We start from the raw sequence: 23318 nt of genomic DNA, 5'->3' as shown, positions 1-23318 counted from the left end.
TTATTTTTTTTTTTTTCTCCGCGTCATTGTGTAATTGTGTGTGTAACTGTCACAACCTAAAATTAAACAAAAATAAAAATCAATTATCATTTTTCTCTTGTATTATTATTGTTTATAAATAATAAAAAAAAATAAATAATGCAATCATTTTTAAAAACAGGTAAAATTGGTAATAATGATGGTAAAAAACCATCAACATCAAAAGATAAACCAAAAAAACCAGCACCATCACCACCATGGGTAGAAAAATAGTATGTATATTGTTTACATTAATTAAATAAATAAATAAATGATATAAATTAATTAATTTACAGTCGTCCAAGAACTGTTGAGGATGTTGTTGAACAGGGTGAAGTTGTTGAAGTATTACGTCAATCAATGAGTGGTGGTGATTTTCCAAATTTATTATTTTATGGACCACCTGGTACTGGTAAAACTAGTACAATATTAGCAGCTGCTAGACAATTATTTGGAAGTATGTATAAAGATAGAATACTTGAATTAAATGCATCAGATGAAAGAGGTATACAAGTTATCAGAGAAAAAGTTAAATCATTTGCTCAATTAACTGCTGGTGATAAAAGACCTGAGTAAGTTGTTGTTGTTGTTGTTTGTTTATATTATTCAGTTACAAAAAAATATAGCTAATGATGATGTAGTGAAAGGTTTGATGATTTATAAAAATACTTAATTATTAAATATCCATTGATAAAGCCTCTTTGTACTCGAGAGAATAAAAAAAGTAATTTTATTCTTTTATTTTCCCAAAGAGACATCAATACATATACTATTTAATATAACTGACTTTTTAATTGTCATATTTTATTGAGTTTTTATGTATGACAATAATGTAAATCAGTTGACATTTGTTTGTTTTTTTAATTTTTAATTTTAAGCTTATTCAATGGAATTTAAAATTTAGTTTTGATTTTATAAATTCACTGATGTTACAATAATTCTGAGGCTATTGTTTATTCAACATTTAAAATGTTGTATTAATTTATAAAATATTTATACATTAATATGGTTTTTTTGTAGTGGTAAACCATGCCCACCATTTAAAATAATAATTCTTGATGAAGCTGATAGTATGACTGGTAAAGCACAATCAGCACTACGTCGTACAATGGAAAAAGCATCACACAGTACAAGATTTTGTCTTATTTGTAATTATGTATCAAGAATAATTGAACCATTAACATCACGTTGTACGAAATTTCGTTTTAAACCACTTGGTCAAGAAAAAATAATTGAACGTTTAGAATCAATATGTAATGCTGAAGATGTTAAAGCTGATAAATATGTTTTAACAAAACTTGTTGATGCATCAGGTGGTGATCTACGTAGAGCAATAACATCATTACAATCTGTAACTAGATTAAAAGGTGTTGGTATTGAAATAACCTTGGATGATGTACTTGAAGTTACTGGGGTATAAAAACAATTTTTTTTATTATTTACTCAATTTTTAATTTAATTATATATTGATTATTAAAATTTTTTTAATTACAGGTTATTCCAGATCGTTGGATAAATAAACTATTAGAAGTTTGTGAAGGAAAAGATTACAATAATGTTACTAATTTTATTGATGATTTTTTATTGGAAGGATATGGAACTGGTCAAGTTATTGAACAATTGAGTGAAAGAATTATATTTTCTGATGATTTAACTGATAAACAAAAAGCAATTATTGGTGAAAAACTTGGTGTAAGTAATGTTTATTAACTTAAAAATTAATTATCATAATTAATTTGTCTTTTATTTTTATTATTTCCATAGGTATGTTCATTTAGACTCTTAGAAGGAGGCAGTGAATACATTCAACTTCTTGATTTATGCATAACAATAATGCAAGTTAATCAGCAAAATTAATTTTTTTCATAATTTATTTCTCTTTTTTTTTTTTTTTTTCTTTATATAATAATAAATCATTTTTGTAAAAATATTACATGAAAAGGCTCGTCATTGAATTCATTTAAATTATGAAAATTAATTGATTTATTTTTTTTCAGTTAATAAATTAATTAAATTCATTGTTACAAATTAATTTCCAGATAATTTATTAGTTAATTTCATAAAATTCATAACTAGCTATAGATATTTTTGTTTAATTTAAGCTAAAAATTATTTTCGTTATATATTATTATTAAAAATCTACAATATTTAAATTATTTATTTTAATAATTCTAAACTTGATTAATTTTCGTGATTATTTTTTTACCATTTTAATTCTTATTTGATATTTTTTTTTATAGTCAATTTCTCCCCGAGATGAGATTTAAATAGGTACGATTGCCTTTACAAACATAATTACCTAACTAATTGATTAATAAATTGCGAATAAATTTACACCTAAAAATAATTTATAAATAGTATAATTAAATACTTTTTAACTTGTTTTTTTTTTTTACACTGGAGTATCTGAAATTGAAACGTTAAAATTGATTGTTATATTATATTCGTGTTAGAAAGAGTACGAAAATAAAAAAGTAGTTTTTCTTTTACTTTTTTAATACGGTGGTGGTTGATGCTGATACGGATGCTGAGGTGGTTGTGGAATATGTCTCTGTAGATGTGCAACCAATTGTGGATTTGTCTGTTGTCCAGTATTTTCATGTGTCCTGTTATCAAAAGCAATTAGAGCTCAATAAACTTAGATAGTTCATCATTGATAATTATTCCGTTTTCTAAATTTTTATAAAACGAATTTTTTAAGAGATAAAACAATAAAAAATTTCAATTATACATACTGTTGTCGAAGTTGTTGTTGTTGTTGCTGCTGCTGCTGTTGTGCTTGTTGTTGTTGGGCTTGTTGTTGTAGAATCATTTGTTGACGTAATCTTTGTTGAGTCAATGTTTGCTAAAATATTAAATAATTATTAATAAAAAATTTTACTACTATAAAAATAAATTTATAAATAATAAAAATTACTTGTGAAAATTGTGAATTTGGTTGTAGAGTAACACCACCAACACCAGCACCACCACCAACGCCACCAGCATTTACACCAACAGCTGTTGGTTTACCACCAGTTTGTCTATATGGTGGAGCTGGTTGATTTTGTACACCACCACCAACACCACCACCACCTCCACTCATTGCACCCATTGTATTCATTGTAACATTTGGTGCTTGTAAACCATATGGTGGTCTTGGTCCCGCATTTTGTAACATTCTTTGTTGTGTCATGTAATCTTGTCCACCACGTCCAGCCATCATTTGTGCTGGATTTTGGAACATATTTTGTTGTTGTTGCTGTTGTTGTTGCTGTTGCTGTGACAACATTCCTTGTTGTTGTTGTTGTTGTGCTGCTGCTGCCGCCGCGGCTGCTGCAGCTGCTTGTTGTGCCTGTTGTTGTAATAATTGTTGTTGTTGGGCTTGCTGTTGAGCTTGTTGTTGTTGTTGTTGCTGTTGTTGGGCTTGTTGCTGCTGGGCTTGTTGTTGTTGCTGCTGCTGAGCCTGTTGTTGAGCCTGTTGCTGTTGTACTTGTGCTTGATTTTGTTGTTGTGCAGCTTGTGCTTGTTGTTGTTGTGGTGTTAACATTTGTTGTCCACCATAGCCAGTATAATTTTGATTCATTCCTCCTTGCATACCAGCATATAAATTTTGTTGTTGTTGTTGTTGCTGCTGTTGCTGTTGTTGTTGCTGTTGTTGTTGAGGTGTAAACATTGCTTGTTGTGCTGGATTAATAACTGGTCCACCATGTTGTGCACGTAATTGTTGACGTATAAATTGTCTACCTCCCATAACTGGAAATGCACCAGGACCAGCAACTTGTGGATTTAATTGTTGTCCACCCATAAATTGACTTGCTGATGGTTGACGTGATCTTAACATATTTGATAATGCATGTTTTGTTTGATGTTGTGATGATGGACGTTCATATCGTGGACCAACTGGATTTGGTGGTAATTGTTGTCCATAAGCAGCAGCATATTGTTGTTGTTGTGGTGTTGGTCCTTGTTGATTTGCATACCACTGTTGTTGTTGCTGTTGCTGTTGTTGTTGTTGCTGCTGTTGTTGTTGAGCTTGTTGAGGCATTGCTTGTCCTGGAAACATACCAGCTTGTTGTGATAACTGTTGTTGTTGTTGTTGTTGTGGATTACCATATGGCATTTGTTGCATTGACGGTGGTTGTATTGATTGTTGCATTTGTTGCTGATGATGTTGTTGCTGTTGTACTTGTTGTTGTTGTTGTTGTACTTGCTGTTGTTGTTGTTGCTGTACTTGTTGTTGTTGATGTTGCTGCTGTTGTGGCATTGGTGCTGTTGGTGTTGCAACTTTATTTCTACGATGTCTTCTTGGTGCTTTCATAGCTTTACCTTTACCAGCACCAATAGCATTAATACCACCAATACCACCAATACCACTAATACCACCAACACCACCACCTGCACCAATTCTATTTGGTGAATCAATATTCATTGGTGTATCTGTTAATTTATTAATAATATCAGAATCTTTTTTATCTGGTTCAAGATCTTCTGGTGGTAATGGTGGTGGATCAAGATAATAATTTGATTGACGTATTTGACTATGTGTATGATAACGTAATAATTTATGAGCTGATTGATATGTTAATGGTTTACGTTCAATTTTAACAGCACGAAACCATGCCCATGATAATGGTGCTGGATTTTTATGTCCTTCAAGTAATTCCCATGCTGATACACGTTGTGAATCACATACTTGTAGGCCTTGTTTTTTATCAATACTATCAAAACCAGCAATTTTATTACCTTTTGTATCAGTTAAACAACCAACTGGTTCACATGTTATAACTTCCATTGTTAGTTTTTGTAATGGTAATAATTGACGTATATATGATATACTTAATGAATTTTTATCACCTAATTCTTTTTTTAATTTTTTCATTAAATTTTGATAATGTTTTTTATTTTCATCTTTTTCTGATAATGAATCAGATACTAATGTTGAATGTATTAATGTTGATAACATATCAATAACAGTTGTAAATAATTCATTATTATTAAATAAATCAATAACACCATAACTAACTAATTGTACAAATAATATTGCCCAATCAGTTGTAACTGTTGTATTTCTTTGTATTGTATCAAATACACCACCAACTAAACTAAATCTAAGTTGTAATGCATCTTGTAATATTTCACGTGTTTTTGGATCATCTGTACAATTATTTTTTTCTTCTTTAGTTGTATTTAAAAATTGTGATAATTGTGAATGTAATGATGTTAATAAACCTTCTCTTTGATCATCTTGTCCTTTTAAACATGTTAATACAAGTGATAAAAATGGTTGATGATTAAATAATGATGGTGATTTTAATCTACCTCTATCACGTCCATTTGTTTTTGACCAATTACCAGATTCTAATACTTGTCCAGCAACTTTTAATACTCTACCTTGTACTGCTGATGGTAACTTTGATACAAGTGGTGCAACAAGCCATATTGAATCATTTTTTTTATTATTATTACTATTATTGCTATTATTATTATTATTACTATTATTATTATTATCACAACATTTATTTATATTTAATGTATTTAATTGAAATACATCAATTGCTGCTTTAGCAACAGTATCAAGCCATTGTGATAAATCATTTGAACCAGATGATAATTGTTTATACATTAATTGTAAATCAAGCCATGACATACGTAAACTCCATTGTTCTAAATTTTCTAATATATTTGTAATATGTTTACGTTGATCGTGTGTTGAATCTGTTGGTAATTCTGGATAACATATCATATGTAATAATCTTTGTGCTTGTCTTGGTGTTAACATATTATCAAGTAACATATCACAATGACATAATTCTTCTGGATTTTGTAAACAACGTTCTAATACCCATTCTTGTGAACATATTTGACGTAATACATGTTGTGCAAAATCAGATAAACCTTTAACATTATCTGTTGATAATCCAATACTTGAATTTGATGATGACATACCAATATCAATACCAATATCATCACCACCACCAAGTATATCACTTGTACCAAGTATATGACTTATTGATAATTCACCAGTAATATTATTACCAATTGAATTATTTGTATTATTATTATTACCAATAATAATATTAGTATTGTTAATATTACCAACACTTGCTGGACCACTACCACCACCACCACCACCACCAGTAATAGCAGTAGAAGTAGAAGTAGTAGTTGCACTAGTAGTAGTAGGAGTATTACCACCTGCACCACCACCACTAGTACTACTACCAGTACAACCAACACCACTACCAATATTACCACTTTTATTTATTGAATGTGATATTGATAAATTATTATCTAATTTTTTAGACAATTGTTTACCAACAGTTGCATCACCAACAACAAGTGTTGCTTTTAATACAGCAAGTACTGGTCCAACACGTATATTATTATGTGCTGCAGCAAGAAGATGACGATCACAACTTAATTTAATATTATAACCACGTGAATTACCATTATTTGGTAATGGATGTGGACTTGTACTAACTGAATACATTGATGGTTGTGGACATTCAATTGCTTTAAATAATCTTAATAATAAATGACATGTTAATCTACCTCTTGATTCAGCATCAGTATCAGCATCACCTCTACCTTCATTACATGCTTCAACTAATGATGGTAATGCAATATGTACAACAAAATCTTCAAGTGAAAAACAATGACGTGCTATTAATATTGATGTAAATACAGCAAGTGAATTATGTATACTTAAATCTTGTATATCAATTTGATTAATAACATCAATATAAAATGGTGTTGTTGTTGATGATGAACAACATAATGCAATTAATACACCTAACCATTCAGCACTTAATGCATTACAACATGCTGTTAATTCAGCACATGTTATTGCAATATCATTTAATTTATCATTATCATTTTCATGACATACAGCAACAATGGCATTTGTTACAAATGAATAACGATTTGCTGGTGTTTCATTTAATAATCTTGCCCATTGTAATTCAATTTTACCACCACGACGTGTTAAATTAAATACATCATTCATAAATTGTGAATTATATAAATGATTTGATGGTGTTGGTTGTAATGTATTATATAATGCTGTACGTATTTTTGGATATGCATTACTAAATGCTTCAACACCATGTGATTTTGTTTTTAATAATGAACATGATGAATATAAATCATATAAATGTGCAAGTATACAACGTTCAGATGAACTACAATCACTTGGATTTGATACATGTTTTACAACTTTACATAATATATCAAATACAGATGTTGTTTGTTCTGGTGATAATAATAAACAACAATGATATCTACGTAATACACCAACAATATATAAACTTAAATTTGTTGTATAACAACGTATTAATTGACTATTACGTATTGATAATTGTTGTTCAACTTCTGGTAGCTCTTTTAATATTTGTATACATATATCAATTAAACCATAAATATTAAATGCAAGTTCCATTAAATCAAATAAAAATGCAACATGTTCTTGTACTGGTAAATATGATGAACCAGATAATGAAAATGAATTTAACATTTCAATAACTTGTGTTGAACATTGCCATGTTACAACATGTTGATCAAAAAAACTTAAATTTTGAAATTTTTGTGTTATTGATTCAAAATTAAATTCATTACGTGAATGTTTTTTAACTTTACCACCTTCAGCAACATCAATACTAAATTTTTTACCAAATAATTTACATATTTCTTTTGTCATTTTTTTAACAACATGACGTGCATCATCACGTACACGTCCAACACCATATAATAATACATGACGTTGATTACAATCATGTTGACTACTTGTTTCATCTTGTGGTAATGGAAAATGTGTTGTATATAATAAATGACGTGTTGGATTTATTGTACCATTACTATTACCACTATTTGTAATACCAGTTATTGTATTTGTATTTAATAATGATGATGATGATGATGTTACTCCAGCACCAGCACCACCAGCTGATACTGATGATGTTGTTATTTTATTTGTATCAATTGTACCATCATTATTACCATGACCAACAAGTGCATCATCTTTTGGACTATCTGGTGCATCCATACTATTTTGTTGATCTTCTTTAATATGTTGTAATATTTTATCTAAATCATCATCAATTTTACTATCATCATAATCCATTGCTGTTGTTGAACCTGTACCAGTTACAACTGTTGCTGATACTGATGATGATGATGATGCTATTGCTGTTGTTGTATTTGTTGTTGTTGATGATGATGCTCCTCTATTAACATCATTAATATCAATTTTTGTTGGTTTTAAATCAATACCACTAAATATATTATTATCATCATCAATTATTGGTGTATTTGGTTTACTAATACCTTGTCCTTGTATTAAATCACCACGTGATATTAATGTACACATATATGCATCATGTGAAAATACATCATGACGTATTAATTCAGAAAATAAATGTACTAAATTTGTAAATTGTATTTTACTTTGATGATTTGTATTATCTAATATTGGTGCATCATTATCAAGAAATTTCATTAATAATTGTTGAAATATTGGTAATGATGCTGGATTACCATTACTACATATACTATCTTTATCATCATTATCATTTGTTTCACCAGTAACTTCACATTGTCGTTTTTCTAATAATTTTGCAACAGCCATTGCACGATGTTCACCCCATCTTTCAGCACTAACTGCCCATTCACATAATATATTAATAATTGCTGAATCTTGCTGTGGTGTATATTCATTTTTATTTGTATCACGTTCATTTGTTAATGTTGTTGCTGTTATTGTTGAAGATGATGATGAAGCAGTTACAGCTGTTGCTACTGTAGGTGTTGTTATTGTTGTTGCTGTTACTGTTGATACTGATGACGACGATGACGATGATATTGATGATGATAGGGTTGATAATAATAATGATGATGATGATGTTGCTATTGTTGATGATGATGATGATGTTGTTGATATTGTTGTTGTTGTTAAATCTTTTGTTGTTGTTGTTAATGTAAATATTTTTGAATATAATGTATCAAGTGAATTTGTTGAATCCATACGATTAAAATGATGACGATCTAATGCATCAAGTGCTGCTAATACTTTTGTTGTTGTCATACCAGCACTTGATTGTTGCCATTTATCACATGACCAACGTCCTTCAGCAGCTTGTGAACGTAAACGTATATTTTCTTGTGCAATTTTTAATTGATTCATTGTTGGATTTGCTGCTGTTGATGGTGGACATGGTAAACTTGCTGGTGGACATGGTAAATGATCAAGTGGTGAACCATTTAATACAGATGGTGCTTTACCTTCACCAACACAATTCCATACTAATGCTGATGGACATTCAAGTGTTATAACTTGTATTATTGTTGATAATGAATATATTAAATCACGATGATGTGGACAATTTAAATAATCATTAAATATTAATGTTAATTGTTGATTTAATGATTGTTCTTTATTTGTATTATTATTATTATCAGCAGCTTTTAAATGTTGTTGTTGTTGTTGTTGTTGTTGATGATGATTTAATGATGGACTTTGTGGTGATATATTTGTATCAATATTATTTAACATATGTGATAATTTTTTACAACATGCATATGCTAATCTTCTTGCTAATACTTCTGATTGTACAAATTCTTCAAGATATTGTAATGTTAATGGTAATAAAAGTTTTAATATACCATCTTCAGCTGGTGCTGATCTCATTTTATCTAATAATTCTAATATCCATTGTAATAATTCTTGACGATCAAGTAAACCTTCTTCAAACATATATTTTGATAATTGTATACAATAATGCCATTGTTTTAATGCTAATTTATGTTCATCATTCATTGATGATACTGTTTGTTGTACAGATGGATTTGGTGTTAATGGTTGCATTGTTGTATTACTATTATTATTTGTTACTATTGCTGTTGTTGATGACGATGATGATGATGATGTATTATTATTTGGTGTTAAATTACCAGATGAATTATTACATGTACCATTTAATATTGTTGATGTATTATTACTATTATTATTTAATAATTGATTACTAGAATGATAAAATTCTTGTATTTTTGTCAATTGATCTTTTAAAAATTTTATTAATGTACCAGTCCATTCAGTTGTTGGATCTGGTAGCTGACGTTTTTTAATTTTAGCTTCTGATACAGCAACAGTATATGCTGAACTTAATTTAATAAACCATGCAGCACGTAACATTGGTACTTGATATTCACATAGCATCATAAATATTTCATCTTTTTTATTAAAATTTGGTGCACGTTTAGCAAGTGTTACAAGTGGTTTACAACCAGATAAATCTTTAAACCATGCTTCAATTTGATTTTTAGATCTAGCAGTTACTGGCCAAAAATTATCTTTTGGACTTATTTGTTGTTTTTTACGTCCAGTATCAGGCATTGTTGCTAATTCTTCTTTTTTTGATAATATTGCATTAAAATATGCTCCAACTTTTGCTGCTGTTACATTACAATGTCTTGCTGTACCAAATTCATCAGATAATTGTGGCATTGTTGCAAAACCATGTTTAACATTTATTGATGTTAATTCATCTTCTTTTTGTTTTGGCTCTTGTGGATAAACATCTGGTGGTCCAAGTCTTGGCCTTTTTAATGGCCGTTTTTCATACATTATACCCATCATTTTGATTTATCTTATTTTTTCCTCTTTTTACCTCAAAAACCTTCAACAAAATGCTTGTTAATATTATTAATAATAATTTAATTATTATAATGTTTATTTAATTTTTATTATTAAAATATAATAAACATCTAAATAAACAAATTCAAGTGTCAAATAGTCCGAAATTTACAGTGAGCTTCAAACACAATTCGACTGAAATGATTATCAATCGTTTCAGCCAACACTACCTCTTCTATCATCCTCTAAAATCCATTTATTATCAATATAATTTTTTTAATTTATTATCCACCTATTGTTATCGTTCTTCTTATTAATTAAATATTATTTTTTTCTAACAATCAATGATTGTCATTTATATTTTTTTTTTGTTTGACATAACCTCATTTATAAACAATACACTATAATTTTCATTTCGACAATTTAAAACACTTTTATAACATCACTTGTAACACAAAAAAAAAAAACAATACATTATAACTGTTTACAAATATTTAATTACAAAAAAAAAAACAACAAAAAAAAATTGAGTTAATTTAGGAGAAATTGTTTAGCCAATTCATGATTATGTTTGGCAATTTGGCATGTGAATGGTTATTGGCAGAGAGAATTTAAGAGAGAGATAAATACTCTCTTTTTTTTTTTTTTCAAATAGTTGATCTTTTTTTTAATCATTCAGAGAGAGTTTGTAAAATAGTAATGCAACTTTTCCTTGGAATCACTGTTAGCGCCATTGTGGTGGTGTTGGAACGCATCTGTCGTTGTGTCATGGATTAGAATTTAGATTTTAGAAGCATCTTATAGGTCCATTTATTATTATTATAATTATTACTATTATTATTGTTGTTGTATGCAGTTTGTTAACATGAAATAGTAGTAATTTATAACAACGAGGGAGCCACATTCTGGACCTTGATTTTGAGAGAAAAAAAAAAAAAATCAGTGTGTTGTGTTTTGATGATAAATATCTATTCAAAAAAATAAATAACAATAAGTATGAAGTAATTATTAATAATTTATAAATAACGTAGATATTTGTAGATTAATAAACATGGCATTTAGAACATTGATAAACTATGGACAAACTGGAAGATGGTAAATTAATATTTTTATTTGTTTTTATTTTTTGTTGATGAGGTTATAATTATCAAATGTTACATCATTAATTATTGTTTTTAGTATATTTACAAATGTAAATTGTCAGAGAAATTATTTGAATGTAAAAAATACAACAAGATTTTTCAAGACATTCAGAGATTCATCAAATGGAAATATTAAATCTAGAAATTTATTTGATACAACAATTCCATCAAGTGGTAATTATTTGAAACCAATTGGTTTTGCAATTCTGGTGAGATTATTTATTGTTTTTTTTACTTATGTTTAACTATTGTTTTTTAGTTTAATTTATATTTTTTGATTTTTAGTTTGCTGGTGTTACACATGCTGGTGCAACAATATGGGAATATGAAAAAATCAGAAATAGAGCATGGAAAGTGATCAATCGTTATCAAGAACGACAAGTTCCTGTAAGTATTTATAAATTTAAAATAAAGCAATAATAAAATGTTGTTTTATTAGCAAACAAATCAACTATTTCTTTTCATTTTTTATAATTTATTTACAGCGAACAGGATGGCGATTACAAGCTGAAACTTGGTGGCGTAGTTTAACAGAAGGACAACGTATATTTGTACCAATATGTTTTTTAAATATTCTTGTTTTTGGTGCTTGGAGGATACCAGCTTTACAATCAACAATGTTACGTTATTTTGTTGCAAGTCCTGGTTCTCGTTAGTATAAATTTAATGAATAATCAACAAAAAACAAATGAAATTTAGTTACAAAGTTAAAAATTCTTTAATATTTCAGGCTCAGTTTGTTTACCAATGATTTATTCAACATTTTCACATTCTTCATTGGTACATTTAGGTTTAAATATGTATGTTTTACAAAGTTTTATAACTCCAGCTGTTCAAACACTTGGAAAAGAACAATTTGTTGCACTTTACTTAACAAGTGGTATGATGGCTAGTTTATTAAGTCATTTACATAAAGTTGCATTTAAGATGCCTTCTCGTTCACTTGGTGCTGTAAGTATTTGAATATATATATTTTAATTAATTAAACTAATTGCAATTAATTAAAACAATTATTTTTATTTTAGTCTGGTGCTATAATGGGAATTGTTGGATTTATATGTTTAACTTATCCTGATGTACAACTTGGAGTTGCATTTTTACCAATGATTACATTTTCAGCTGCTAATGTAAGTAATTTTATTCAACTAATCCTCATCAGATTAATAATCATTTAATTAATTTTAACAGGCTCTTAAAGGCTTAATTGCCATGGATACAATTGGCTGTGTATTTCGTATGAAATTAATTGATCATGCTGCACATTTGGGTGGTGTATTTTGGGGAATGTAAGTCAATTTTTTATATTTAAATTAATTAACTAATTAATAAAAACAAATATAATCATTTTAGGTTTTGGCAAATGTGGGGAAATTCACATATTTGGGGAGGACGTGAACCATTATTAAATTTATGGCATCGTTATCGTAAACCACCACAAAAAGAAGATTAAATTTTTCATATTTTTTTTTTTTTATTTTTCATCTTACACATATATAAGGTTTAAAATATGGTCAATTTGTTAATGACAATATAGACCAAAATAAATATAAGAAAATAATAATAAAAGTATATTTATTTATTAAAAAAAAACATCAAAATTATTATTTATTTTTTATTTTTAATATATTTAATATGATGTTTAATATGATCTTTAATAAATGTAGAGATAAAAAAATAACTATGATCATATCCATCATGATTTCTCAGTGTTACTGTTAAACCTTTAGTTTTTGATGAACTTTTACTGCTACTACTGCTGCTACTACTACTTTTACTAGCAGCAACTAATTTATCAGGCATTAATTGTTCAATAAAACTATCCTTTTTACCCTGATCAATAAGTATATCAAGAAATGGTCCATTATATTTTTTAGCAAGATATGTTGAATCATATCCTTTCCATAAACTCATTGAATCTTTATCTGTTCCTAAATATCCACCAAATGCTTTTTTACCCCATGGACATTCAATTGGATTACAAATTGGAGCAAATGCTGATACTGATTTAAACATTCCTGGATTTTTTAATGCAATCATAATTGCACCATGACCACCCATACTAAAACAATCAAAGTTAAAGATCATTTAACAATATTAAATTGTTAATTATTATTTCGAAATTAATACCTGTGTCCCATTATTGATTGTTGACTTGTTGAAACTGGAAATTCACGATTAATTAATCCTCTTAATTCTTTTGTTATGTATGTGTACATTTTAAAATTTTCTTTCCATGGTTCTTGTATTGCATCAACATAAAAACTAGCTCCAATACCAAAATCATATTCTGAATCATCTGGTATACCTTCACCTCTTGGACTTGTATCAGGATTAACAATTATAACACCATAATCAGATGCATATTTTTGTATTCCAGATTTTTGAATGAAATTTGCTTCAGTACATGTTAAACCAGATAGAAAATAAATAACTGGTAATTTTGAAGTTTCAGCTTGTTGTGGTAAATAAATACCAAAATTCATTTTACATTTTAACTCTGAGCTAAATTTTCGAAAAAACAATTTCATTATAATAACTGTTAATTATTTTTTTTCTTTGTGTAATTTATTTACCTTTCATGAGAGAAAACCTTTTGCCATCCTTTGAATGCTTTGTTGTTGGAAACTTCAGTCAACTTGCTCGACATCTTGAATCTTGATAAATAATTGGAAATAAAATAATTGATATACTTAGGTTAGGTTATTGATAAATAAATAATTTATTATTTTTTAATTTATTTATTTACTTACTTTTGTTTGATTATAGTGGACAAAAAACTTTTGGATTAAATGAAGATTATAGTTTTAAATAAAGCTGATGTGTTTGGAGCAGTTTGATGACAAATGACAAGTGAATTTTTAGCAAAAAATAAAACAGCCTTGAACACTTTGACATAGCATTATGATAAAAATAAAAAAAAAAAATCACAGATATATTTAATCTGACATCATGTGATCTTTAATATTTTGGGATCATCATCATCAATGAAAAAATAAATTAACAAATAATTAATGAATATTTTTTAATTCATCAAAATAAAATAGAAATATATTTACAAAATTGATATATTGATAAAAAATTATTGTCTAGTTGATGATGTTTGACTTGTGTTAAAATTGGATTGTAATTTTTTCTTTGAACTTGTTTCTTTATTGACAATTGTTGATGAATTTTTAAAATTAAATTCAGGCTCAATTGTTTTAATTTTAGAATGAATTTCTCTTGTTGTTGATAATTTACTTCTTGATGATGATGATGAAGCAATTGATGGCTTAAAACTTTCACATAGACTTGGTGATGGTGATGATTTTAAATACTGTACACAAGGAATTGATATATTTTTATTTGTTAATAATTTTTTAACATAAATTTCAGCTTCAACATGACGTATTATAAATTCAGTTATTCTATGAATTGCTAAATTATTTTGTTCTTGAAGTTCACGTGTTGCAATATCTTTTTCTTGTAATAATATTATATTAGAATTTGAATTTTCATACATTAATTGTATATCTTTGTATAGTTTTTTTAAACTTTTATCAGCTCTTAATATTTTTTCTATTTGATCAAATATTTGTTTATCTAAATCATAAATATTTTGATTTTTTAACTCTTTTTCATCTTCTAATTTACTCAAATTATCATTAAATATATTTTCATTATTTTTTAATAATTGTAATTCATTTTCAATTATTTCAAATTTATTTTTTTGTATTTTTAAATTTTCTATTGCAATTAACATATCTTGATTAATTTTTTTTTCTTCATTAATATCATTTTCATTGCTATTATTTAATGGTTGTAATGTATTTTTATATTTATCATTACATGCATTAACAATTCTTAAAGTATTTTCTAAACTACAAATTTCTTGTTCTGTTTTTCTAATTGTTTCATCTAATTTATCACCTTGTTGTTGAAGTGAATATTTTTCTTGTGCATTTTTAATTTTAATAAATGTTGTTGTCATTGGTTCACCATCATATTCATTATTACCAAGTGTTGTTATAACATTATTATAACGTAATTGTAAATGTTGAATTTGTGTATTTTTATCAACAATTGTTGATTTTAATTCTGAGCATTCATTTAGTGCTAATCTTTTTTCAATATTTAAAGCTTCTTTTTGTACTTTTATCTCTGCCATACGTTCTTTCATTGCCTATTTTAAAAAAAGAATATATTATTATTACATTTTTATTGTTAAATAATTATAAATAATTAGCAATTTTTACAGCATCAATTTGAAGACGATAAAGCTCTAAATTATATAATTTATTTCCAATATTTTTCATCATCTTTTCAGCTTGTGTTACTCGAAGAAGCAATATATTTTCAGCAACTTGTTTTTCTTCATTTAAATTTTGATATATTTTCAATTGTTTTTCACCACCTTCAATAAGTGATGATAAATTTTGTTTTTTATTTTTTAAAATTAACAGCTCTTCATTATCATTGTTTAAATTATTTTGAATTTTTCTAATATCTTTCTGTAATGTTAAAAAAAACAATTAAAAATATTAATCAAAATTAATAACAAATAGAAAATAATATTTTTTCATTACTTGAAGATTTAAAATATGATTTTGTAATAATTTATTTATTGATAATTTATCAGCCATTGTTTTTTCAAGTTGTTCAATTATTTTTTTTTTTCTTTCTAAATCACTTTTATCTGTTTCATTATTATTATTTTTATTTAAATAAATTTCACATTTTTGTATTTCAATATCAAGATTACGTATGATATTATATTTTTCATTTAATTTTTTTTCTTCTTTCATTTTATTTAATGAAAATATTTCAATTTTTTTATATTCACTTATTTTTTGTATATTTATTATTTTTTTTTCATTTTCAAATTCAATTATATTATTTGTCCAACGAAGTATTAAATCTTGTAGACGTTTTTTTTCTCTTTTAATTAATACTTTTTGTTTTTCTTCATTCTGTATTAAATTAACAAAATATTATTATTAAAATTTAATTAATAATTCAACTAGAAACATAATTTTTTCTTTTACCTCAATCATTGACTCAAGCTGCTTAACCCTGTCATCAGTATTTAAACTTTTATTATCAATATCATTGATAAATATTTTTAAATCATCAATTTGTTTTTTACAATCATGTATTTTTTTATTTTTCATTATTATATTATTATTTGTTATTTTAATATCATTATTAAGCTGTTGAATTTTACGACTAAATTCTTGTAAACTCTTTTTTCTTGTTTTATACTGTAAAATTAATATTAATTTAATTAATTAACGGTATTCATAATTTACCTTAATTTAAATATAAATTACCTCAGTTTCAAAAATAGCAATGTTATTAACAATTTTACGATGTTCTTCTTTATCAAAGAATAATTTTTTTTCCATTGATTTTATTGTATACTCAATATTTCGATTATTATTCAATTGAACTTGTAGAAATTCTTCAGATTCATCAAGTATATTCATTTGATCTCTTGAAATATTTTTTAATATTTCAATTTCACGTATTGTTTCTTGTATACCATTATCTCTTTGTTTTAATACTTCAACACTTTGTGTCCATCTGTCAATTAATTGACGTCTTTCTTCAAGTGATTGTACATAAAATTTTGATGTTCTATCAAGTACTATTTCTAATTCACGTATTTCATTTAGTAATTTATCCATTGAGCCTTTATACAACTCAAGATCACTTGTTAATTTTTGTCTTTTAAGTTCAAGTTCCTAGATTAAATAAATTTTATTAATATTTAATTTATTTAGCAATTTTTTTAATTAACTTACTTTCCATTTTTTTTTATCAAGCTGCATGTATTTATTTAATATTTTTTCATTATCTTCATCACGATTTAAATCTTGTTCAATTTGTAATAGTTTTGTTTTATCAAGTAACACAGTAATTTTAGATTTATCAATTTTAATATTTAGCTTATCAATTTCATTATTGAAATATAATATTTTTTCATTTATTTCTAATTTTTCTTTTTCGAAATTTTTTATTTCTTGGTTTATTGATATATCCTCATTTTCAGCAATTTTATTTAAATTTTTTTCAGCATCAATTTGAGATAAATATGCTGTTATCAATTTTTGATTTTCATTGTGTTGTATTTTTATGTTTTTTAAATAATCATCAATTGATTTGATACGATCTTCTGTTATTACTAAATCTTGATGGAGATTATTTTTTAATTTAATGTTTCTTTGAATCTAAAAATATAAATAATATTAAACAAATTAATTATTTAAATTTTTTTATTGATATAATTAAATATTTTACCTTTTCTTCGAGTAATTTATTATCCTCATTACTAACTGGAATTCGAAATCCATTATCCCATCCAAGTTCATTTAATATTTCTTCAATAGAACCTTTCATTTTGTATTTTTTATTTATTCTGAAAATTATGAATAAATATTAAAACAACAACCTCAATATTATTTGACAAATTGTCATTGTTTTTTTCTTTTTTTTTTTCATTTATAAAAATAACAAACCTATTAAAATGTATGAAAATTGATCAAACAAATATCAAACAGCTGGGGCAGACTCTGGCCACTCATATGGCATTCCCACTCTTTATTTTTTCAATATCAATTCGGTTTTTATAGAATAAAAATAATAATCCTTGTTAGAAACTTTCGTTGATATTAGGGGGTTAATTTGCGTTGCTATGCATATTTTTTGAGACCCTAATTCATAGTTTTAAGAAATATAATTCATTTTTCATTGTAATACATAAAAATATAAAATATATTATAAAAAAAAAGCCATCTTATTAATTACAAGTGTTATAAATAGTAATAATAAATAATTTGCAAATTTTTCAAATTGGTAGTTCCATCGTAACTAAGTACTCTTGATGAACAATCAAGTGGTACATCACAACGAGAAAAAATGGTAATCCTCATCCTGGAAAATTAGTGATTGAAATATTAATATTAATAAATCTGATTAATAAAAAATACTATCAATTATGTTTAATAAACATTGTATATTTAGTTGTCTCTAGAAAACTCGAGTTAAATGTTTTGGTGGAGAATCATTATCAATTATTAATCATCATCATCTCATCATCACAAACAAAACGTCATCCAGGCTTTAGGACTAAATTTAAAATACCGATTACCGTTATCGAAACCATGCTGGTAACATAGGCAATTAGACATCTAGCTGCATTCACGTTATTGTGATGGTGTTTTTTTTTTTTCATGTCAAACTTGATATATTAATTACATATCAAGGTTATCAAGGATAACAATAGCAAAATTAACGGTCAAACATACAAAATTGTCTAATTAAAATTCATCATTAAATTAATAAATTTATTTAAAAAAAAAAAAAATCAAAGGATCAATTGAGGTAAATCAAAATTCATAATTATATAAGTACATTTATAAAATAAAAATACGTGTTTCAATTGTCGCATGACATTCAATATTATTTGACATTAAATATAATTTTATTGATATTGATTTTACTGGTAATTACTGGTAAATCGTCTTTATTTGATCTACATTTTGGAACATTTTTTTGTTTATTTTATTATTCTGGTAATATATTTTTTAGAATTTACTTAAAATGAGGCCAAAAAGAAGATGTGTTGTAAATGACCAACAAATCTCTGATGATGGTGACAAGAATCAAGAAAAAGTTGTCATCAATTCACTGGATCATGACTCGTTAGCAAAAATCATCATGTTGCTGCCAATACCAGAAAGGATAGACATGGAAAGAGGTAAATATTATTATCAAAATAAAGTTTCTTTTTTTTTTTTTGAATAAAATATCAATATGTTTCTATTATTAATTATTAAATTTGATATGTTTTATTGTAGTTTGTACCAAATGGAAAGAGGCATGTCAGCTAGCTTGGTATGACATTAAAAAATACAAATGTGAATCATCAATTGGACGTTGTTATGATAATCGTTTGTTGACACAATCATACGTCAAAGAAATATTATTAAGATGTGGTAAATATCTGAAAGAATTATCTCTCTCAAATGTTTGCAATTCAAAAATGATGCCATTTATTGGTGATCACTGTAAAAATTTAACAACCTTGGAATGTGAATTTGATTATACCTTCTTAAGGTATTATAAAGATCACTTTGTTCAAGCATTTACACAGTTGGATAAATTAAAATGCATTAAAATGTTACTGGACTATACAACCGAAAATAAAACAATAAATCTATTTGAAATAATTAATAGTCTTCCAGAAGAAATTAATGAAATTCATATACTTCATAAATATTGGTTGTGGGATAAACCAGCAGTTCTTATCGTAAGTTTTTATTGAATACCAACTACTTGTTTATTACCAGTGACAAACATTACTATCAATCAAATATTTGATATTATATAGGTAAATAAAATTATTTCAATAAATTTTTATCATTTTCAGACTTTAAAAAAATTTAAAAATCTTCAAAAACTAACTTTACATAGTCTCTGTTCAGACGAGTTAATTCTTCAAGAAATAGCAGAAGCAACAACACTTGTTCATCTTAATATCCAATTATATAATACACACATAGAGTTTCCTCTATTCGATCAACTCGTTAATTTGGAATATATTCAAATAAAAATTAAAGAAGAAAATGAAGACAAGAAAGTCTCTACAAAAGTACTCGACACTATTTTTTGTAAATGCAAAAATCTAAAACATCTTGATATTCCAAATGACTTTTATGATCTTGCTAAAATTCCTTTGGCAGAATGGAAAAACTTGAAAAATTTAGAATATCTTTGTTTATCTTGTCATGAAGTATTACCTGACTTGGCAGATACAATTGTTAAATATTGCAAAAATTTAAAACACTTGTGCGTGAATCCTGTATGTGATAATATAGAAGCAAATGTTGTAAAAAAGTTGACAAAATTGGAAAATCTTGAAAGTTTCGAGGTGAGTGCTAGAAACCTCAGTGAGGAAGCAATAATCGCAATTTCAAACAATTGTAAAAAACTTAAACGTTTAGAACTTGATCATTGCACTGTAGTATCAACAAGTATTGGTGGTGACGAACTTTTTTCTCCATCTGTTTTCAATGAGTTATCAAAACTACAATATCTTGAACATCTAAGCTTGAATAATGCAGAATATATTGAAGATAATACAATTATTGCTATTGCTAATAATTGTAAAAACCTAAAATATTTAGATATCTGTGGTATCAGGGATGATATTGCTGAAACAGCTATCGTTGCTTTAACAAAGTTGGAAAATTTAGAAAAACTAAGTGTAGACTTTCATAATATTTCCGACAGCTTCATTATCAGTTTAAAAGGAATAAAAAATTTATATTGTGAATATTGTCAGGATCTTACTGATACTGGTATTATTCAATTTATAAAAAATAACCCAGATCTTGAAGAGATCTATGCCATGGAAATGAAAAATATCACATATGACTTGGTTATTGGTGCTGATCAGGCAACTAAAAATCGTACAAATGGCATAATTTTACGCTTACGAATATCTGGAGCGGAAATAGCAAGACAAGCTTATAACTCAATAATTAAATCTCAATGGTTTGTTATTACTGGTTAGAGCAGATTTATCCTTCAAATTAATTTAAAATATCTTTCTTTCTTATTTATATGCTTGATATTCTTCCATAATGTATATTCTTAAAAACACATACAAAATACGTTACCAAGTCAAAGACATTGTAAAAGATTATCATTATTATTATAACTTGTTTTCTGTATTACTTTAAATCATAAAAATTTAAATGTCAATGTTAATATTTTTGTAAAACAACAGTTTAGTTTTAGTTGTAACAAAACAAAGTTCAATAATAAATATACTTTCTTAAATATTTTTCTGTATGGAACTAATTAATTAATTTCTTTTGTATTTTTTATTTATCCTGAAAATTATAAATATTAACAAATCAATAATTATTTTTTATCAGTTTTATTTGTTTACAATATGTTTCATGTTAAATAGATGATTTTTAAATGGCTTCTAAGGCAATAATTAAATCTCAATGGTTGGTTGTTAGATCAAGATTTTATCCTTAAAATTAATTTAAATTTATCGTATATCTTTCTTTCTTATTTTATATTCTTGTAAAACAAAGTCCACTAATAAATATACTTTCTTGAATAATTTTTAGTATGGAACAATTATTTTTACCCTCAATTGTACATATATGTCATACAGGTTTATATAACTGTTGAAATGTTCTTTATTATTTTTCCTATAGAAAGTAGATTCGTTTGAAAAATAACAAACAACAAAAAAAAAAAAAAAACAATTAGTTTCAATTATTATATTTATAATTTTTATTACTTTGCAACGTCAATACTTATCATTAAATTGATGAATAAATTAATTAATTTAATGACGGCTGATTTTTTTTTTCTCATAATTGTCATTGTTTTTTTTTTTTTTTTCATTTATAAAAATAACAAATTTTTTAAAATGTATGAAAATTGACCAAACAAATATTAAACAGCTAGAGGTGAATGGCCACTCATATGGCATTCCCACTTTTTATATTTCCAATATCAATTTGGTTTTTGTAAAATAAAAATGATCATCCTTATGTAAGTAGACCTCGTTATTAACTTTATCGATGATTCATTTGCGTTGCTAAACATTTTTTTTGATAGACGCTATTAATTCATAATTTTAATAAATATAATTCATTTTTTATTGTAAAACATGAAAATACAAAATAGATTATACAAAAAAGAGCCATCAAATTAATTACAAGTGTTATGTATAGTAATAATAATTAATTTTCAAATTTTTTGTTGCAGTAATCATTGATAGTTCCATCATAACTAAGTACTCTTGATGAACAATCAACTGGTACATCATAATGTAACAAAAAGAAATGGTAATCCTCTTCCTGGAATATTAGTGATTGAAATAATAATATTAATAAATCTTATTAATAAAAAATACTATCAATTATGTTTAATAAACATTGTATATTAAATTGTCTCTAGGAGACTCGAGTTAAATGTTTGGTGGAGTTGAAGAATCATCATCATCTCATCATCACAAACAAAACGTCATCCAGGCTTGAGACTAAAATACCGATTACCGTTATCAAAACCATGCTGGTAACGTAGACAATTAGACATCTAGCTGCGATCACGTTAATACCGTTAATATGTGATGGTGTTTTTTTTTTTTTTTTTTTTTTCATGTCAAACTTGATTGAACTTGATATCACTTGATATATTAATTACATATCAAGGTTATCAAGGATAACAATATCAAAATTAACGGTCAAACATACAAAATTGTCTAATTAAAATTCATCATTGAATTAATACATTTATTTAAAAAAAAAAAAAAATCAGAGAATCAATTGAGGTAAATCAAAATTCATAATTATATGAGTACATTTATAAAATAAAAATACGTGTTTCAATTGTCGCATGACATTCAATATTATTTGACATTAAATTTTATTGATGTTAATTTTACTGGTAATTACTGGTAAATCGTCTTTATTTGATCTACATTTTGGAACATGTTTTTGTTTATTTTATTATTCTGGTAATATATTTTTTAGAATTCA

At 26.1% G+C, this 23318-nt stretch overlaps 6 protein-coding genes across 7 annotated transcripts; 3 read left to right on the top strand and 3 right to left on the bottom strand.

Moving 5' to 3' along the window:
* Positions 1 to 61: 61 nt before the first annotated feature.
* Positions 62 to 1883, top strand: LOC122847665 (replication factor C subunit 4). The gene is made up of 5 exons (XM_044145478.1): positions 62 to 251; positions 315 to 590; positions 1039 to 1432; positions 1513 to 1710; positions 1783 to 1883. The coding sequence occupies exons 1-5, from the start codon at positions 139 to 141 to the stop codon at positions 1873 to 1875; spliced, it is 1074 nt and encodes a 357-aa protein (XP_044001413.1). The 5' UTR covers positions 62 to 138; the 3' UTR covers positions 1876 to 1883.
* A 73-nt stretch (positions 1884 to 1956) lies between these two features.
* On the bottom strand, positions 1957 to 10982 carry LOC122847664 (mediator of RNA polymerase II transcription subunit 12). Of its 2 annotated transcripts, XM_044145477.1 has the most exons (4): positions 2936 to 10982; positions 2754 to 2863; positions 2509 to 2624; positions 1957 to 2424 (listed from the first exon to the last, which is right to left on the bottom strand). In XM_044145477.1, the coding sequence occupies exons 1-3, from the start codon at positions 10628 to 10630 to the stop codon at positions 2513 to 2515; spliced, it is 7917 nt and encodes a 2638-aa protein (XP_044001412.1). In that variant the 5' UTR covers positions 10631 to 10982; the 3' UTR covers positions 1957 to 2424; positions 2509 to 2512. The 2 variants fall into 2 exon arrangements, with proteins under 2 accessions (XP_044001412.1, XP_044001411.1); XM_044145476.1 differs by having other exon boundaries at positions 1957 to 2624; positions 2936 to 10975.
* A 569-nt stretch (positions 10983 to 11551) lies between these two features.
* LOC122847666 (presenilins-associated rhomboid-like protein, mitochondrial) lies at positions 11552 to 13447 on the top strand. The gene is made up of 8 exons (XM_044145479.1): positions 11552 to 11722; positions 11807 to 11978; positions 12055 to 12156; positions 12255 to 12420; positions 12500 to 12720; positions 12795 to 12896; positions 12958 to 13055; positions 13120 to 13447. The coding sequence occupies exons 1-8, from the start codon at positions 11679 to 11681 to the stop codon at positions 13217 to 13219; spliced, it is 1005 nt and encodes a 334-aa protein (XP_044001414.1). The 5' UTR covers positions 11552 to 11678; the 3' UTR covers positions 13220 to 13447.
* LOC122847667 (S-formylglutathione hydrolase) lies at positions 13331 to 14865 on the bottom strand. Its single transcript, XM_044145480.1, has 4 exons — positions 14520 to 14865; positions 14343 to 14423; positions 13897 to 14271; positions 13331 to 13828 (listed from the first exon to the last, which is right to left on the bottom strand). The coding sequence occupies exons 2-4, from the start codon at positions 14414 to 14416 to the stop codon at positions 13375 to 13377; spliced, it is 903 nt and encodes a 300-aa protein (XP_044001415.1). The 5' UTR covers positions 14417 to 14423; positions 14520 to 14865; the 3' UTR covers positions 13331 to 13374.
* Positions 14778 to 18196, bottom strand: LOC122852234 (coiled-coil domain-containing protein 39). The gene is made up of 7 exons (XM_044152323.1): positions 18049 to 18196; positions 17553 to 17978; positions 17079 to 17492; positions 16794 to 16904; positions 16335 to 16718; positions 16005 to 16259; positions 14778 to 15931 (listed from the first exon to the last, which is right to left on the bottom strand). Exons 1-7 carry the CDS (start codon positions 18145 to 18147, stop codon positions 14849 to 14851), a joined length of 2772 nt encoding a protein of 923 aa, XP_044008258.1. The 5' UTR covers positions 18148 to 18196; the 3' UTR covers positions 14778 to 14848.
* Positions 18197 to 19356: 1160 nt separating this feature from the next.
* On the top strand, positions 19357 to 21398 carry LOC122847663. Its single transcript, XM_044145475.1, has 3 exons — positions 19357 to 19507; positions 19608 to 20059; positions 20180 to 21398. The coding sequence occupies exons 1-3, from the start codon at positions 19468 to 19470 to the stop codon at positions 21323 to 21325; spliced, it is 1638 nt and encodes a 545-aa protein (XP_044001410.1). The 5' UTR covers positions 19357 to 19467; the 3' UTR covers positions 21326 to 21398.
* Positions 21399 to 23318: the final 1920 nt, after the last annotated feature.

The sequence above is a fragment of the Aphidius gifuensis genome, linkage group LG1, assembly GCF_014905175.1.
Source record: "Aphidius gifuensis isolate YNYX2018 linkage group LG1, ASM1490517v1, whole genome shotgun sequence".
NCBI lineage: Eukaryota > Metazoa > Arthropoda > Insecta > Hymenoptera > Braconidae > Aphidius > Aphidius gifuensis.
The sequence above is the reverse complement of the archived record's forward strand: the minus strand, read 5'-3'. Positions and strand labels throughout refer to the sequence as shown.

Coding starts and splice junctions, on each gene's coding strand:
- LOC122852234 (XM_044152323.1), bottom strand. CDS start 18,147: ATGAAAGGTTCTATTGAAGAAATATTAAATGAACTTGGATGGGATAAT. Junction 17,979..18,048: donor ATAAATTACTCGAAGAAAAG/GTAAAATATTTA, acceptor TTATATTTTTAG/ATTCAAAGAAACATTAAATT. Junction 16,719..16,793: donor AGCTTGAGTCAATGATTGAG/GTAAAAGAAAAA, acceptor AATTTAATACAG/AATGAAGAAAAACAAAAAGT.
- LOC122847666 (XM_044145479.1), top strand. CDS start 11,679: ATGGCATTTAGAACATTGATAAACTATGGACAAACTGGAAGATG. Junction 11,979..12,054: donor CAATTGGTTTTGCAATTCTG/GTGAGATTATTT, acceptor TTTGATTTTTAG/TTTGCTGGTGTTACACATGC. Junction 12,897..12,957: donor TTACATTTTCAGCTGCTAAT/GTAAGTAATTTT, acceptor TAATTTTAACAG/GCTCTTAAAGGCTTAATTGC.
- LOC122847664 (XM_044145477.1), bottom strand. CDS start 10,630: ATGATGGGTATAATGTATGAAAAACGGCCATTAAAAAGGCCAAGACTT. Junction 2,864..2,935: donor CAAATTCACAATTTTCACAA/GTAATTTTTATT, acceptor TTAATATTTTAG/CAAACATTGACTCAACAAAG. Junction 2,625..2,753: donor CAACAACAACTTCGACAACA/GTATGTATAATT, acceptor TTTTGATAACAG/GACACATGAAAATACTGGAC.
- LOC122847667 (XM_044145480.1), bottom strand. CDS start 14,416: ATGTCGAGCAAGTTGACTGAAGTTTCCAACAACAAAGCATTCAAAGGA. Junction 14,272..14,342: donor AAGGTTTTCTCTCATGAAAG/GTAAATAAATTA, acceptor TCGAAAATTTAG/CTCAGAGTTAAAATGTAAAA. Junction 13,829..13,896: donor CAATCAATAATGGGACACAG/GTATTAATTTCG, acceptor TGATTGTTTTAG/TATGGGTGGTCATGGTGCAA.
- LOC122847665 (XM_044145478.1), top strand. CDS start 139: ATGCAATCATTTTTAAAAACAGGTAAAATTGGTAATAATGATGGTAAA. Junction 252..314: donor CCACCATGGGTAGAAAAATA/GTATGTATATTG, acceptor ATTAATTTACAG/TCGTCCAAGAACTGTTGAGG. Junction 591..1,038: donor GCTGGTGATAAAAGACCTGA/GTAAGTTGTTGT, acceptor GTTTTTTTGTAG/TGGTAAACCATGCCCACCAT.
- LOC122847663 (XM_044145475.1), top strand. CDS start 19,468: ATGTTGCTGCCAATACCAGAAAGGATAGACATGGAAAGAG. Junction 19,508..19,607: donor AAGGATAGACATGGAAAGAG/GTAAATATTATT, acceptor GTTTTATTGTAG/TTTGTACCAAATGGAAAGAG. Junction 20,060..20,179: donor ATAAACCAGCAGTTCTTATC/GTAAGTTTTTAT, acceptor TATCATTTTCAG/ACTTTAAAAAAATTTAAAAA.